Genomic DNA, 14264 nt, shown 5'->3' with positions numbered 1-14264 from the left:
ACAGATAAACCATAAATTATAGTATAATACTTACTTTATGTGTATAAGTAGTAGTGAATTGTATACACATATAAGTGTACTATACATATAGCATGTAGGCTACATCTAATATAATATACAAATACTACATACATAAGTAGTGAAAAGATAAGCATTTCCAAAGAAGAAAACATATTGCATTATAACACACAGAATGGTCCTTACGGCAAACTGTGAACCTTTTAAAATAGTATTGTTTTTTCATTTATAGCTTTCTGTACCATGGGTAGCCATCATGACATAGCAACAACTTTTTTAGAAGGATACAGTCCATATGAATCCTCAAATGGCCCTGAACAATTGAGAGAAGAGATTAGTTTTGAAGTCCATTTAATATGTTGAAAATATATTGAGGATTGAGGACTGAAGGGGTGAAGAAAAAGGAGACAAACATGCTTTCCAGTAGGAAAGGCAGAGTGGAAGTGCCTTTGTGCAGGAAGAAGATATTAGCCAGAGATAAAATTTGGGATTTGTCAGCTTACACAAAGTAATTGAAATCATAAAAGTAGATGAAATCATTCAGGGGACTCTGTAAGTGATTTAGAGTGGTCAAGAATGGAACTTTGGGAAATAGTAGCTTTGAGCTGAAGAATGAGATTACTTACTATATTGTTTGAAGTTTCCAAGCAAAATCTGAGCAGAGAAGGCTGATAGACAAATGGATGTCTAGGTTTTCAGGTAAAGGTCTGGGCTGAGAATATTGAAAGTGTACAATTCAGTGAGTTTTGGTAAATTTCCAGTGGTGTGTAGCCAGTCACCAAAAGTGAAAAAGATTGTTGTAAAGGTTGTTTGCATATAGGTAGTAGTTGAAGCCATGAATAGTGGCTATCACACAGGGAGAGTATGGAAGTGAAAAGAGTAGTAACCACATAGAAATTATAAAACTGTCAAAGGGAGTAGGTAGAGAGCACAAGCACCTGATTGTGAGATCTGAAAATCCAAGAGAAAGAGGTATCACAGAAGCTAAGGGAGGAATGAGCTCCCAAAGGAAAGAATGTTTACCATGCCAGGTGCTATACGAGGTTAGGGAAAAAAGTCTGTCAGATTTTGCATTGTGGAAGGCATTGGTGACTTGTCAAAGCAATTTTAGTGGTGATGAATACAGAGGTGAGGCTTGTAGAGGGTATAGGATGGTGGGCAGAAAGGCAGATCAGGAGATTTTTCAAGGAAAGGTACTGTTCTCTTGAGACTATATGAAAGGAGAAAAGCTGATGGCAAATTAGGTCACATAGGGGTTATTTTTGTTCTGGAAGGGAGTATCACAAACTTAGCAAATAGTGGAGATTTGGTTAGCAGGCTTAAGGAGTGTGGCAAAGTTTGCAAAAGAAACAGGTGAGGAAGTTGACGAAAGGTAAGAAGGATTGATAAAAAAATAGAGCTCAACTGAGATGAGAAGCCAGGAATTTATAGGAGAACAAACAATTCTTGCATTAGTGTAGAGTTTTGTTTCCTTACAGCTTTCAGCTTCTGTGGTACAGGATTAGGGAATGAGATAGGCATGTGACCTGTTTTATGATTTGTGTCTTTTAGAGACCTCAGTCTTCATCAGCTGAAGCAAAGGCTCCAACACCAAAGTTTGACTTACTAGCCTCAAATTTTCCTCCTTTACCCGGAAGTTCATCAAGAACTCCAGGTGAACTTGTTTTGGAGAGTAGGATGTCTGATGTTGTTAAAGGTGTCTACAAAGAAAAGGTAAACACTGAGGCATCAATCTTTTACTTATGGGACCATAGTTAGCCTTTGTTTGCAGAGTTATAATTTGCAATTTTATTTGCACTTAATATGTATTTCTGTCATAGTTTTTACTCATGGGATTGTCAGCTTGCTTTGAGTATTATAAAAAGATTTATGATAAAGCTACACAGGCCAATAAAGTGCTGGGTGTTCTGTAAGACTAATGAATCACAGACCTGTACCCTTGAAACAAATAATACATCATATGTTAATTAAAAATAAATAAAATAAAAATTTAACCAATTAAAAAAATAAAATGTTTCTTCACGTTTGCATGTCTTTCGTGTCAGCCAGCTCAGTTTGGTAGAACCAATTAATGCAAGCTGGTGGAAAGTGTTGTTTGCCTGTAATTAGTCAATGATGTAAATGAATTCTAAGTTAGTTTGGTAAATTCAGGCTTTCAAATAATGGAGAGTTGATATCAAAGAGTTAGGGCATCAACCTTTAGGATAGGTACCCCATCCTAAAAAAAAATTTTTTTTTTAAGATTTTATTTATTTTTTTGACAGAGAGACACAGCCAGAGAGGGAACACAAGCAGAGGGAGTGGGAGAGGGAGAAGCAGGCTTCCCGCGGAGCAGGGAGCCCGTGCAGGGCTCGATCCCAGGACCCTGGGATCATGACCTGAGCCGAAGGCAGATGCTTAATGACTGAGCCACCCAGGCGCCCCTCCTAAAATATTTTTGAGTGTAGACCTCTTCCTGTGCTAAATCTTTACACCCACATTTTTTTCTCATTTTCTTCCCTTTTTTTCTTAATTCAGTTTTTATTTTTATAGTATATACACATAGTACATCTAGGCTTATAGTGAAAAATAGTATCCCTGTGCAACCATTTCAACTAGCTTTTTCTCCTGTTTTCCAAACCCTATATTTCTAACTAACATGGTTATGCTGCTACTTTTCTCTTCTCTTCTCTTTTCTTTTCTTTCATCTCTACACCCAATGTGGGGTTGAACTCAGGACCCCAAGATCAAGAGTTGTGTGCTCCCAATATACTTTATTTCTTGGCTTTCCAATTTTTGATGTTGTCTATTACCTTTCCATTTAGAACCTAAGGATTTAGCTCTCTTAAGCCAACATAATTTTCTTATCTCTCCCTGTATATTGTACTGCATCATATCTAGGATACCATCCATTATAAGATGCCCTATTGATTTAGTATCACTAAAAAAGTAAAAAGCAGGGGCAGCTGGGTGGCTCAGTTGGTTAAGCCTTCAGCTCAGGTCATGATCTCAGAATCCTGAGATCCAGCCACACACCCCTCCCCCATGTCCAGCTCCCTGCTTAACAGGGAGTCTACTTGTCCCTCTGTCCCTCCCCCTTGCTTGTACTCTCTCTCTCAAATAAATAAAGTCTTAAAAAAAAGAAAGTAAAAAGCACTGCCAGTTAGATTCGGATATGCCATCACTTGTAAGTCACATCTTGATATTACCATTTTTTTCCATAACCAAACCTCATAGTATACTGCCATTATTTCTCCTTTCTTATACTCTCAGTGGCCTACTGCACAGTTGTGTAGCTGGGACTTGACTTTACCGTCATCCTGAGAATTTTCCTTACTTTCTTTTGTTGGATCCTCACTCTTACTTTCCTTTCCTTTATTATGGTGGGTCACATCTTCCTGAGCTTCCTGAATTAGTGGTTTTTAGTATAAATTTCTTGAGATCTTGTGTTCCAAAAATGTTTTTGTTTTCACATAGGATAATAGCTTATCTCTGTAGAGTTCTGTTTTAGAAATCATTTTCCCATGGAATTTTGAAGGTATTTGTCTTCCCTTGTTTAAAAAATTGTGCAATATTTTAGTTATTTCATCAGCCTTAAGATAGACATTTTTTCCACCTTTGAAAATCTATAATTAAACATTACCGTAGTTTAAGTAGTAGTGTTTTTCTTAGTAATACATAAAATAATGGTGCGTTTTACAGTTTATGACTTCTCCCATTTGGTGAGGTGTGATTCACACATACATGCGTTTTTAAAGAAGAAGAATAAAGTGTATTTCCCCTTGTAATCCCAACCCACAGTTGTGGACAATGAACATCACCAACATCTTAGCAGTGCCATGTGTCTCCCCTCACTTTTTAAGATTCCTCTTATTCCTCCCTTCAGAGGAAACATCCTGACTGCAGTAACAATTTTGTTGCTTTTTTTATAATTTTACCATTCCAGGTTGGGAAACTTTTTCTGTAGAATAGGGCCAGAAAGTAAATATTTTAGGCTTGTGGGCCACATGCTATAAAAACGTAAAAACCACTTTTAGCTCATAGGCCATACCAATCAAACTCAGAGGCTGGATTTGGCCAGCAGGCCTTGGTTTGTCAACCCCTAACCTAGAGAGTATACTGTTCAGTGTGCCTGTTTTTGAACACAACACAAATGGAATGTGTATTCTTCTGTTATTTCTTTCATTCTATATTGTGTAAAATTCATTGGTGTTGATAACTAGTTCATTTTGCACTGTTGTATTCTTTTTAAGAATATTATTCAACTGTTGATGGACACTTGAGCTGTTTTTTTTTTGTCTGTTTGACATAAGCAATTCTGTGAATGTTCAAACTACACACACACCCGGTTTTTAGGGTATATACATAGTGGAATTGCTGAGTGATAGGGCATCTTTTAAAATTTACTGTTAAGGTTAAGTTACTTTTTCATGTTTTTATTGGCCATTTGAGTTTCTCTTTATAGAGTGCCAAGTATTTTTTTTTTTTTAAGATTTTATTTATTTATTTGACAAAGAGAGACACAGCGAGAAAGGGAACACAAGCAGGGGGAGTGGGAGAGGGAGAAGCAGGCTTCCCGCTGAGCGGGGAGCCCGATGTGGGACTCGATCCCAGGACCCTGGGATCATGACCTGAGCTGAAAGCAGACACCTAACGACTGAGCCACCCAGGTGCCCTAGAGTGCCAAGTATTTGGCACTTTTTTTTTTTCTGTTGGGTTATCTCTTTATCTTACAGATCCATGGAATTTTTAAATTTATTTTGGATACTAATCCTTTGTCAGTAATGGATATTACTAATTGTGGTTTGTTTTCAGAGTTTAGTATTTGTGAGTGAAAACAGGCTCTTATTTTAGTATGGTCATATTTATCAGTCATTCTTTTATGGTTTGTTCTTTTTTATATCTTGCTTAGGAAATGATCTGGCTTCCCGAGATCCTTTTCAGAAACCTATCATTCTGATCCTCCTGTGACCTTCCCCCCCCCCTCTGGAGGCCTTTAGGATCTTTTATTTATCCCTGGTATTCTATGAAGTTATGAAGGTGTATCTTGCTATGACTCCTTTTTAATTCATTGCACTGGATACTTGGTAGACCTTTTCAGTCTGGAAACTTGTCCTTACATGCTAGAAAATTTTCCTGTATTATCTCTTTGATACATTTTTCACTTCTCTTTTCTTCTCTTTAACTCTTAATTGATATTACATCTTGTAGGTCGAACCTCAGATTTTGTTTTGGCTTTCCTAATTTTTATTTTTGTACTTGTCTATGGTTTCTACAAAGGTTTTCTAAATGTTACCTTTGAACCGACTGAAATTTGGAGGTGCCTGGTGGCTTATTGGTTAAGCATCTGCCTTTGGCCCAGGTCATGATCCCGGGGTCTTGGGATCAAGCCCCACATCAGGCTGCCTGCTCAGTGGGGCATCTGCTGCTCCCTCTCCTACTGCCCTTCTGCACACCCCCCCCAACTCATGCTTGCTTGCTCACTCTCAAATAAATAAAATCTTTAAAAAAATAAATAAACCCACTGAAATTTGTACTTTATCAATCGATTTTAATATCCAGGGCTCGCTATTAGATTTTTTTTGTGGGTTTTTTTTGTTTGTTTGTTTTTAAGATTTATTTATTTTAGAGAGCACAAGCAGGGGGAGGGGCAGAGGGAGAAGCAGGCTCCCACTGAGAAAGGATCCCAATGCGGGACTCAGTCCCAGGACCCTGGGATCATGACCCGAGCCGAAGGCAGATGCTTAACTCAGCCACCCAGGCATCCCTCGCTATTGTTTTTATTTTACTTTTTAAAATTGTGGTGGGGCGCCTGGGTGGCTCAGTCATTGAGTGTCTGCCTTCAGCTCAGGTCATGATCCCAGGGTCCTGGGATCAAGCCCCGCATCAGGCTCCCTGCTCAGGAGGAGGCCTGCTTCTCCCTCTCCCACTCCCCCTGCTTATGTTCCCTCTCTCGCTGTGTCTCTCTCTGTCAAATAAATCTTAAAAAAAAAAAAAAATTGTGGCAAGGGGCGCCTGGGTGGCTCAGGCAGTTAAGCATCTGTTTTCTTTTTTTTTTTTTAATTTATTTATTTGAGAGAGAGAATGAGAGAGAGAGAGAGCATGAGAAGGGAGAAGGTCAGAGGGAGAAGCAGACTCCCTGCCGAGCAGGGAGCCCGATGTGGGACTCGATCCCGGGACTCCAGGATCATGACCTGAGCCGAAGGCAGTCGCTTAACCAACTGAGCCACCCAGGCGCCCTAAGCATCTGTTTTCAACTCAGGTTATGATCCTGGGGTCCTGGGATCAAGCCCCACATCGGACTCCCTGCTCAGTGGTGAGCCTGCTTCTCCCTCTCCCCTCTGCTGCTCTCCCGCCCTTATGCTCTCTCTCTCTCTATCTCAAATAAATAAAAATCTCTAAAAAAAAAAAATTGTGGTAAATTGCACATAATATAAATTTTACCGTCTTAAGGGGCGCCTGGGTGGTTTAGTCAATTAAGCATCTGACTGTTGATTTCAGCTTTGGTCCTGATCTCAGGGTGGTGAAATCAAGCCCCACATAGGCTCCACGCTCAGCGTGGTGTCTGCTTGAGATTCTCTCCCTCTGCCCCTCTAAAACATTTACCATCTTAAGCATTGTTCAGTGTATGCAGTTCATTTGTGTTAAATACATTCACATTTTTGTGCATCTAATCTCCAGAACTCTCAATCTTGTAAATATAAAATGCTGTAGGGGACCTGGCTGGCTCAGTTGGTAGAGCATGCAACTCTTGGTCTCTGGGTTGTGAGTAAAGGACCACCTTGGGTGTAGAGATTCCTTAAAACACAAAATCTTTTAAAAGTAATAATAAAATGCTATACCCATTACACAGTGACTCCCATTACCCATTCCCCCTTCCCTCAGCCCCTGTCAGCCGCCGTTCTACTTTATCTATATAAATGTGAGTACTCTGGGTGTCTCGTGTAAGTGGAATCATATAATATTTGCCTTTTTGTGACTGGCTTATCTCACTTAGCATGATTTTCTCAAGGTTCATCCATTGTGGTAGTGTGTACCAGTACTTCATTCCTTTTATTGCCCAGTAATAGTACATTATATGGATATACCACAGTTTGTTTATCCATTTACCAGTTGATGAGTATTTAGGTTGTTCACAGTTTTTTGGCTGCTATGAATAATGCTGCTATGAACATTTGTGTGTAGACATATTTTCTCTTGGGTATATACTTGCTGGGTCATATGGTAACTGTGTTTAACTTTTTGAGGAACTGCCAGACTATTTTCCAAAATGCACCATTTTGCATTACCACTTAGTGTATGAGAGTTCCAGTGTCTCCATTATCATCACAAACATTTGTTACTTACTGATTATAGCACCCTGGTGAGTGGAAAGTGATTTCTCATTGTGGTTTTGATTTGCATTTCCCTAATGACTGATGATGATTGAGCCTCTTTGTAAGTGCTTATTGGCAATTTGGATATCTTCTTTGGAGACCAAGTGTCTATATGAGTTAATTTTGAAATATGTTTTTACTTTAAGGATAATGAGGAGTTAAGAGTTAGCTGCCCAGTGCCTGCAGAGGATGAACAGACAGACTGCACCTCTGCCCAGCAACTCAGTATGAGTACCAGTCCTCCATGTACAGCTGAACTTCCTGCATTAAGGTACAGTTTCAGTATAGAAGGTCTTCCACATTAAGATTACTTTCTCTTCTGATCATTCGCTCAGCTGTTTCTGTGTGCTGTGCTAAGTCTAATGTCAAGCTCTCTTTTCCTTAGCACAACTCAGCAAGAAAAGGATCTAGTAGAGGATTCCTCTGTTCAGAAGGATGTTCTCAACCAAACAGCTATACCAGTTTCTTCCCCAAGTAGTGCAAAGCCATCAAGGACAAATAGTGCTTCACCATGTAATAATAACATAAATACAGCTGTAGCTGTGGCCCTACAGGTAACTTGATGAATTTAGTATGTGGGGGGAAAAAATAATAGGTTAAATAATGAGATTTTTTTTCACATAAGTCTTTGCTAGAACAGAGTCATTTGGAAATAGTCCAAACTGAGGCTGCCTGCCTCAAATGAAGCTCAAGGAGTTTAAAGTCACTGCAAAGAAATGGGAAATTTTAGCCATGTTGAGATAGTGAAGAATAATTATTCATTCTGAGAAGTTTTGGTTTTTGTTGGGTTTTTTTGTTTTTGTTTTAAGATTTATTTGAGCAAGAGAGAGAGCATGAATAGGGGAGAGGGAGAGCCCACACGGGGTTTGATCCCAGGACTCTGGGATCACAACCTGAGCCAGAGGCAGATGCTCAACCATCTGAGCCACCCAGGTTGCCCCCATTCTGGGTTTTGGATTTTTTGTTTGTTTGTTTTTTGTTTTTTAATGGCTTTTTTTCTGATCACCTTCTAGTTTAAATGAAGCTTCTTTTTTTTTTTTTTTTTTAAAGATTTTTATTTATTTGAGAGAGAGAGAGAGAGAGCATGAGAGGGGGGAGGGTCAGAGGGAGAAGCAGATTCTCCACCGAACAGGGAGTCCGATGCGGGACTTGATCCTGGGACTTCCAGGATCATGACCTGAGCTGAAGGCAGTGGCTTAACCGACTGAGCCACCCAGGCGCCCCGAAGCTTCTTTTTTATTCAAGTTATGATGAATGTATTTTGGGGCTAAAGAGGCTTTGAGCCCCCTTGAAATTCTTTTTTTTTCTTTTTTTTTGTAATGTTTAACAAGTCTTATGAGGGCTACTTCCATTTTTATTCAGTTTCCAGAAATCATTTTTATAATTAGGGAAATACAGGAAAGCTGAGCAAAAACACAAAATTTAATAATCTTTTCATTCATTAATATAACTAGTTGCATTTTGGTTTAGTTCCTTTTTCCTAGGTTAAGGACATTTTATTTTGTTACTTAATAGTACAATAGCAGCTACCGATTACTGAATGCCTGCTATATGCTAAGACCAGTGCTAAGTACTTCTCACATGCTTTATCCCATTCTCATAACACCCCTGTTGGCCTTTTTTTTCCAGATGAGGTAATTAAGACCTTTAATTAGTCTTCTATTAATAAATTATTGGTTCCCAGCTGCTCTGTTGAGATTCTTGTGGAATCCATTTCAGGGTTCTTTGTAGCCATGGAAGAGAGAACAGATGTACATTCATCATACGAATGTACATTATTAACTTAACCTGAAAGTACATTATTAACTTCATCTGTCTTTCCTTGTTAGACATTTAGGTTATTTCCAGTTTTTTCATCACCATAAACAATGCTGACATGAACATCTTTCACATAAATTCCTCAAGTGAAAATACTGTATCATTTATAAATTGCCAAGGCTTTTTATTATTTCAACAAAATTTTTTATTTTTAAGATTGTACCAATACACTTTAATAGCAGTGTATAGGAGAATGCCTGTTGCACTCTCCTAGAAGATAGCTTCCTGATTTTCTTGTGGGTCTCACTATCCTTTTTGTACTTTACTTAGAGAATGTTCCATAAATTTGTTTTCTTATCTTCACTTCAAAGGAACCCCGAAAGCTAAGTTATGCTGAAGTGTGCCAGAAGCCCCCTAAAGAGCCAGCTCCGGTTCTTGTGCAGCCACTACGAGAACTTCGCTCCAATGTAGTGTCTCCCACCAAAAATGAAGAGAATGGAGCTCCTGAGAAGTCCATTGAGAAATCGCATGAGAAGCCAGAAGCAAGGGCTAGTAAGGAGTATTCTAGCTTCCGAGGCAATACCATTCCCAGGGGAGCAGCTGGAAAAATCAGGGAACAGAGACGCCAGTTTGGCCATAGGGCTATACCTCAGGGAGTGACTCGACGTAATGGCAAAGAGCAATATGTGCCACCCAGATCACCAAAGTAAAACAAACTATTCAAAAACTTCTCTCTCTTCCCATTAAACTTGAGCCGTGGCTATATTGAACTGTTCTGGAGGGGAGGGGGTAGCCAGGAAGGAAACAGGAGAAAAGTGTATGTCCTTAAATCATTATGGATTTTGGAGTTGTGAGCAGTAGAATCCCAAAATTCATCTCTAAAGTGATTTTAAAATGCTGGAGGATTCCAATCAGTATAAATATATATATATATATATGTATACATATATAAAAATATAATTTTTCTATTTTTGTTTTTGATTTTAATTTGCAGAGATCTTCTGCCTAGAATCAATTTTGAGGGTTCAGATTTAGCTTGAGAAAAAAACATATTACACATCCTTCAGTACAGGAGATGAGGGAGTGAGAGAAAATATTTTTTGAAGAAGCATTTCTGTAAAATTAGAAATTACTTTTTTTAATCTATTTAAAGTTTGGCTTGGAGAATGCCATTTCTGCCTATATGGCCTTGTGTTGCAAAGCAGATCAGTGGCTGGGGTGCCTGTTGTGTGAGTGTGTGCAAGAGTGATTGAAGCCAAATCTGTTGTCATGTTAGAAAATGATTTGAAAACTGAATGTAATACTTGAGTAGATTTTTTTTTTCCATTTTGAAATTGTCTGTCTTTTTGACCTTAATATTTCATTCAACAAACTGTTAAGCTCTGATTGTACTTAGAGATGTGACTATCAATCAGTTTGCTACTCAAGGAAAGAAAGGGGGTTATTCAAAAAATCAAAAATTTGTCTTAGATCTGAGTGGATAGGTCAAATGGACTTCAGAGGTTTAAACTTAAGCTTTGTGATTTCCTGCCCTCCCCCCCAAATAGGAGACAGGTTTTTTTGTTACTTCATTATTCTCTGTTGACTACCCACCCCCCAAAAGCAAAATAACCAACATCCTACAGAATTGTATGTTTCTAATTGCCTTGACCAGTCTAGTCAAATCATATAACTGTTCTAAATCTCTGATTGAACATTGAAGTAGTTTACTCTTCTGTTCATGTATTTAGAACTTTAGATCCCAGAATGGTAGGTCAGACTGACCCTACAGTAATTTATTTGTATTCGTGTTAAAGATGAAACATTGTAACTGATTTCTTAAAGTGTTAAATAGTGTAGAAGTTAAAAAAAAAATTAAAGGCTTAATTTGGGGGTGACTTTTTCTGTTTACAATGTGTTTTATCATCTTCCTTCCTTTTCTCCGCCCACCCCCCCAAAAATAACAGTTTGGAATTCACAGAAACAGAACCAGCAAGTCATGAGATTTTTTTACTTAAGGTGAGAAAGATAGTTGAAGAAAATTAATACATACTTTCTCAGTGAATAAAGTTGTAGCTGTCATATTAAGTAGGCAAGTTTACATGCTGGTGTTTAGAAAATGGCTAAAATATTAAAAACCATGTTGCATTAATCTGTGTTAAGTCATACCATTTTCAGAGTTCCATGTAAGGTGGGGTTTTGTTTTCTTTTTAGGGATAGTTTGTAATAGTCATAACTGTCCCTTATGTTAGTGAATTACATATGTACAAATTGAAACTGTAAATTGTGAACACTGGAAAGCACCATTGTGACATAGAGTAAACATCTTAGTAATATATTAAAATGAATGTAAATGGAGGTTAAAATTACATTACTGTGAAACTCATCTTCCAACTCTAAGTTAAGCTTTAGAGATTTGTATTAGTAGCTAACTAAACACTGCACATTTCTGTACAAGCCAGGATTATCCTTTCTTTGTAACTTATTATTCAGCTTGGCAATTGCTTTTGATTTGGTGGATTGATAACATGGTATAATATATTTAAACAGTTTGAAACTATTCATTTCTACACACTATTTTTAAAAATCATCTGCTAGATGAAACATACAATAAAACTACCTGTGCTGAAATTTGGGGGAAGTTTAGGTCCTTTAAAAAAAAGGTATTAATAATCATTGACTACATCTATGATAAAAGTGCTTATTTTGGTTTACTTAGATAATGCTGCAGTTGGTGGAAATGATAAACATTTAAAGTGTTAACACTCTGTGAATGCATTGGATTTAAGAGAATAAACATTTTATAAAAATCACTTGGTAAGGATTATAAACTTAATTATTGCACTTAAAATGAAACATTACTTTTTTACAATGTGTGTCACATTGTGTTGTATGCTTGTGTGACTTACTGTTAGTTCACCCAACTTCTAAAAGCTATATGTTCTAATTGAAACACAAGAAAAGAGTCTTCTTTTGAAGAAAGCAACTGTGTTCTTGCTTTTTTACCCAAAATGTTACTGAAAGTAGAAATTTGAAGACATCATTTTTTAATTTCTTATATATCGTGTTTTTAATTTAATTTGCCTCATTACAGCTAATAGTTCCCAGTTTGGTGGGATGTATAGGGAAGAAGGAGTGTGTGTGTGTGTAATTATATATATTCACAGTATGTATTTAGCATTTATTTTATTTCAGCAGATTTAAGGTTTGTATCTAAATGATGCCTGTGAGTTGTGTGAAAGTGGATTTCTTTTTCCAGCAGTTCTCTGTAACTGATGCAGGTTAGGCGTTTATTGTAGTTCAGCTATTTATTTGGTTCTGTAGAGGGAGGAATTTAAATGTCAAATTTTTCTCTTCATCCTTATGACTTAACATTTCCTTGGGTTATTGGAGGCTCAAAGTAGATACAAGTGATAGTGAGTGTATAGTATGGTGGTTTTCTGTCATAGTTCTTACTTCATGAAGAGAACAAGAGTCACACAAGTTCATCACTTAGCACTTCATAGAGAAGGTATTTGGAGATACTGCAAAACCTGTCTCCATTTTCTATCCTGATAATTGAGGTTTTCATAATATCTAGGGCCTGTCTCTACTCAGTGATTTCATTTTTTTACAAATATAGACATTGGCATTCAAAAGAATGATCCATCTAAATTTTATTCACTTGGATTTTGCAAGAGAAGATCTTTAATGAGGATTTATTGTTGTCATCTTTTGTGCTCCCTTTGCATGTGATCTCAAATTACATGTGATTTTTAATTTATATTTGGTTCCTAAAATTAAGGTAGCTTGAATATTGTTTCACATTCCTTTTTAAATAACCAGGTTGGCTTTGCAAAAGGCTTAATGATGGAGTATTTGCATCTGCTGGAGCAGAAAACAGTATTGAAAAGTTACTGAACGCTTTCTTTAGCTTTATTAGTTATGGCCTTAATATTTAGTCTTTTGGCTTAAATGTCCCCTGGTTTTACTTTGACACAGTTGAACAGCACTGGGGTTAAGTCTCTTGATATTTGTGTTGGGCATGTATATTAACCATATTTTAAAAGTACCCATTTTGTTTGTTTTTACAGAAAAGATAAAATGCAAGAGGACATTGTATTCCTTTTGAGGGTTTTTATAAATTATTAACTATATGGTGAGGTTTTTTTCCTAATTTTTTATATTTCCTTACAATTTTGTGGCCATTAATTTAACTTTAGGCTTTTCTGGTATATCCTAACTTAGCTAGTCTGAGCTTCCAAGAAGATACATAGACATTTCAGTTTTTATTAACTGAATGAGACATTTTAAGAAGTTGAAAGAGAATTTGTGTTCAAGTTGAAAGTAAACTCTCTTTCAAAATCACCTGATTATTAAATAACTTATTTTTAAAAACTAACAACTTTTTATGAATTGTTGAGTAGACAGTTCCTAAAAGTACAACTCAGATGTCAACAGGTTGTGTATAAAATAAAATGGCTTTATTTTCAGTTTTGTAGCACAAAACACTGATTAGTATAGATAAAGAAACATCTACATCAATGTTGATTTTTTTTTTTTTTCCTGATTTACATGTCTTTTGAGTGACCCCTGTTAAATGTTCAGGGTCAGGGATCAGAACCAGTACCCAGCTTCTATTTTGTCCATTGCTTAGGTTTGTTCCTGTTGTCCAAACCGCCCCCTTCCCCCAAAAAAAGATGGTGTGACACATGCTCATGCATATTATGTTAAAATGAGTACATCTTGTATTTGTATTTCTGTTTTCAACATTACCAAGGTGCTATGGGAAATTAAAGTAACACAAAATTAGAAAAAATAAAGTTATTTAAAAGCAGAACTGGTTTCCTTTTCTCCAGGTGGCTTATGTCTAATGACTACTTGTATTTATTTTTCCACAATCTTTTATGTTGCCTAGTCTCTGAGTTCTATCATTATTATGGTCTCAGCTCTTTTTTTGGTTTGGTTTGGGGGAGTGGGGTACAGGATGTGTGATATTTCATCTGTAAAGTGAGGGAAGAGAGCCAGAAGTTTCAGCTTTATGGTCTTAGGGTTGTCTTAAATTCTTTTAGTGTTGGAAGCAATGGTGATGTGGGGAAAAAAACCATAGGGCAATGTGTAACTTACGGATTTTGCTTTTCTGGGGCCGATTATGGCCTGACCTGGGTATGTAAA

At 37.1% G+C, this 14264-nt stretch overlaps 1 protein-coding gene across 6 annotated transcripts in view; it reads left to right on the top strand.

Moving 5' to 3' along the window:
• Window positions 1-13825, top strand: part of LARP4 (La ribonucleoprotein 4) — a 71640-nt gene extending 57815 nt beyond the window's left edge. For 5 of the 6 annotated variants that reach the window (XM_025883016.2, XM_073881997.1, XM_025883015.2 and 2 more), the window contains 4 exons: window positions 1570-1731; window positions 7520-7644; window positions 7759-7927; window positions 9503-13825. In XM_025883016.2, coding sequence (XP_025738801.1) covers window positions 1570-1731; window positions 7520-7644; window positions 7759-7927; window positions 9503-9841 — 795 coding nt within the window. In that variant the 3' untranslated portion in view covers window positions 9842-13825. The remainder of the gene's footprint in view (window positions 1-1569; window positions 1732-7519; window positions 7645-7758; window positions 7928-9502) is intronic. The other variant, XM_073881998.1, reaches the window with a different exon arrangement.
• The last annotated feature ends 439 nt before the right edge of the window (window positions 13826-14264 follow it).

This window comes from Callorhinus ursinus, unplaced genomic scaffold, assembly GCF_003265705.2.
Source record: "Callorhinus ursinus isolate GAN/ISIS: 27379988/994484 unplaced genomic scaffold, GSC_fseal_2.0 scaffold44, whole genome shotgun sequence".
In the NCBI taxonomy this organism is placed as follows: Eukaryota; Metazoa; Chordata; class Mammalia; order Carnivora; family Otariidae; genus Callorhinus; species Callorhinus ursinus.
The sequence above is the reverse complement of the archived record's forward strand: the minus strand, read 5'-3'. Positions and strand labels throughout refer to the sequence as shown.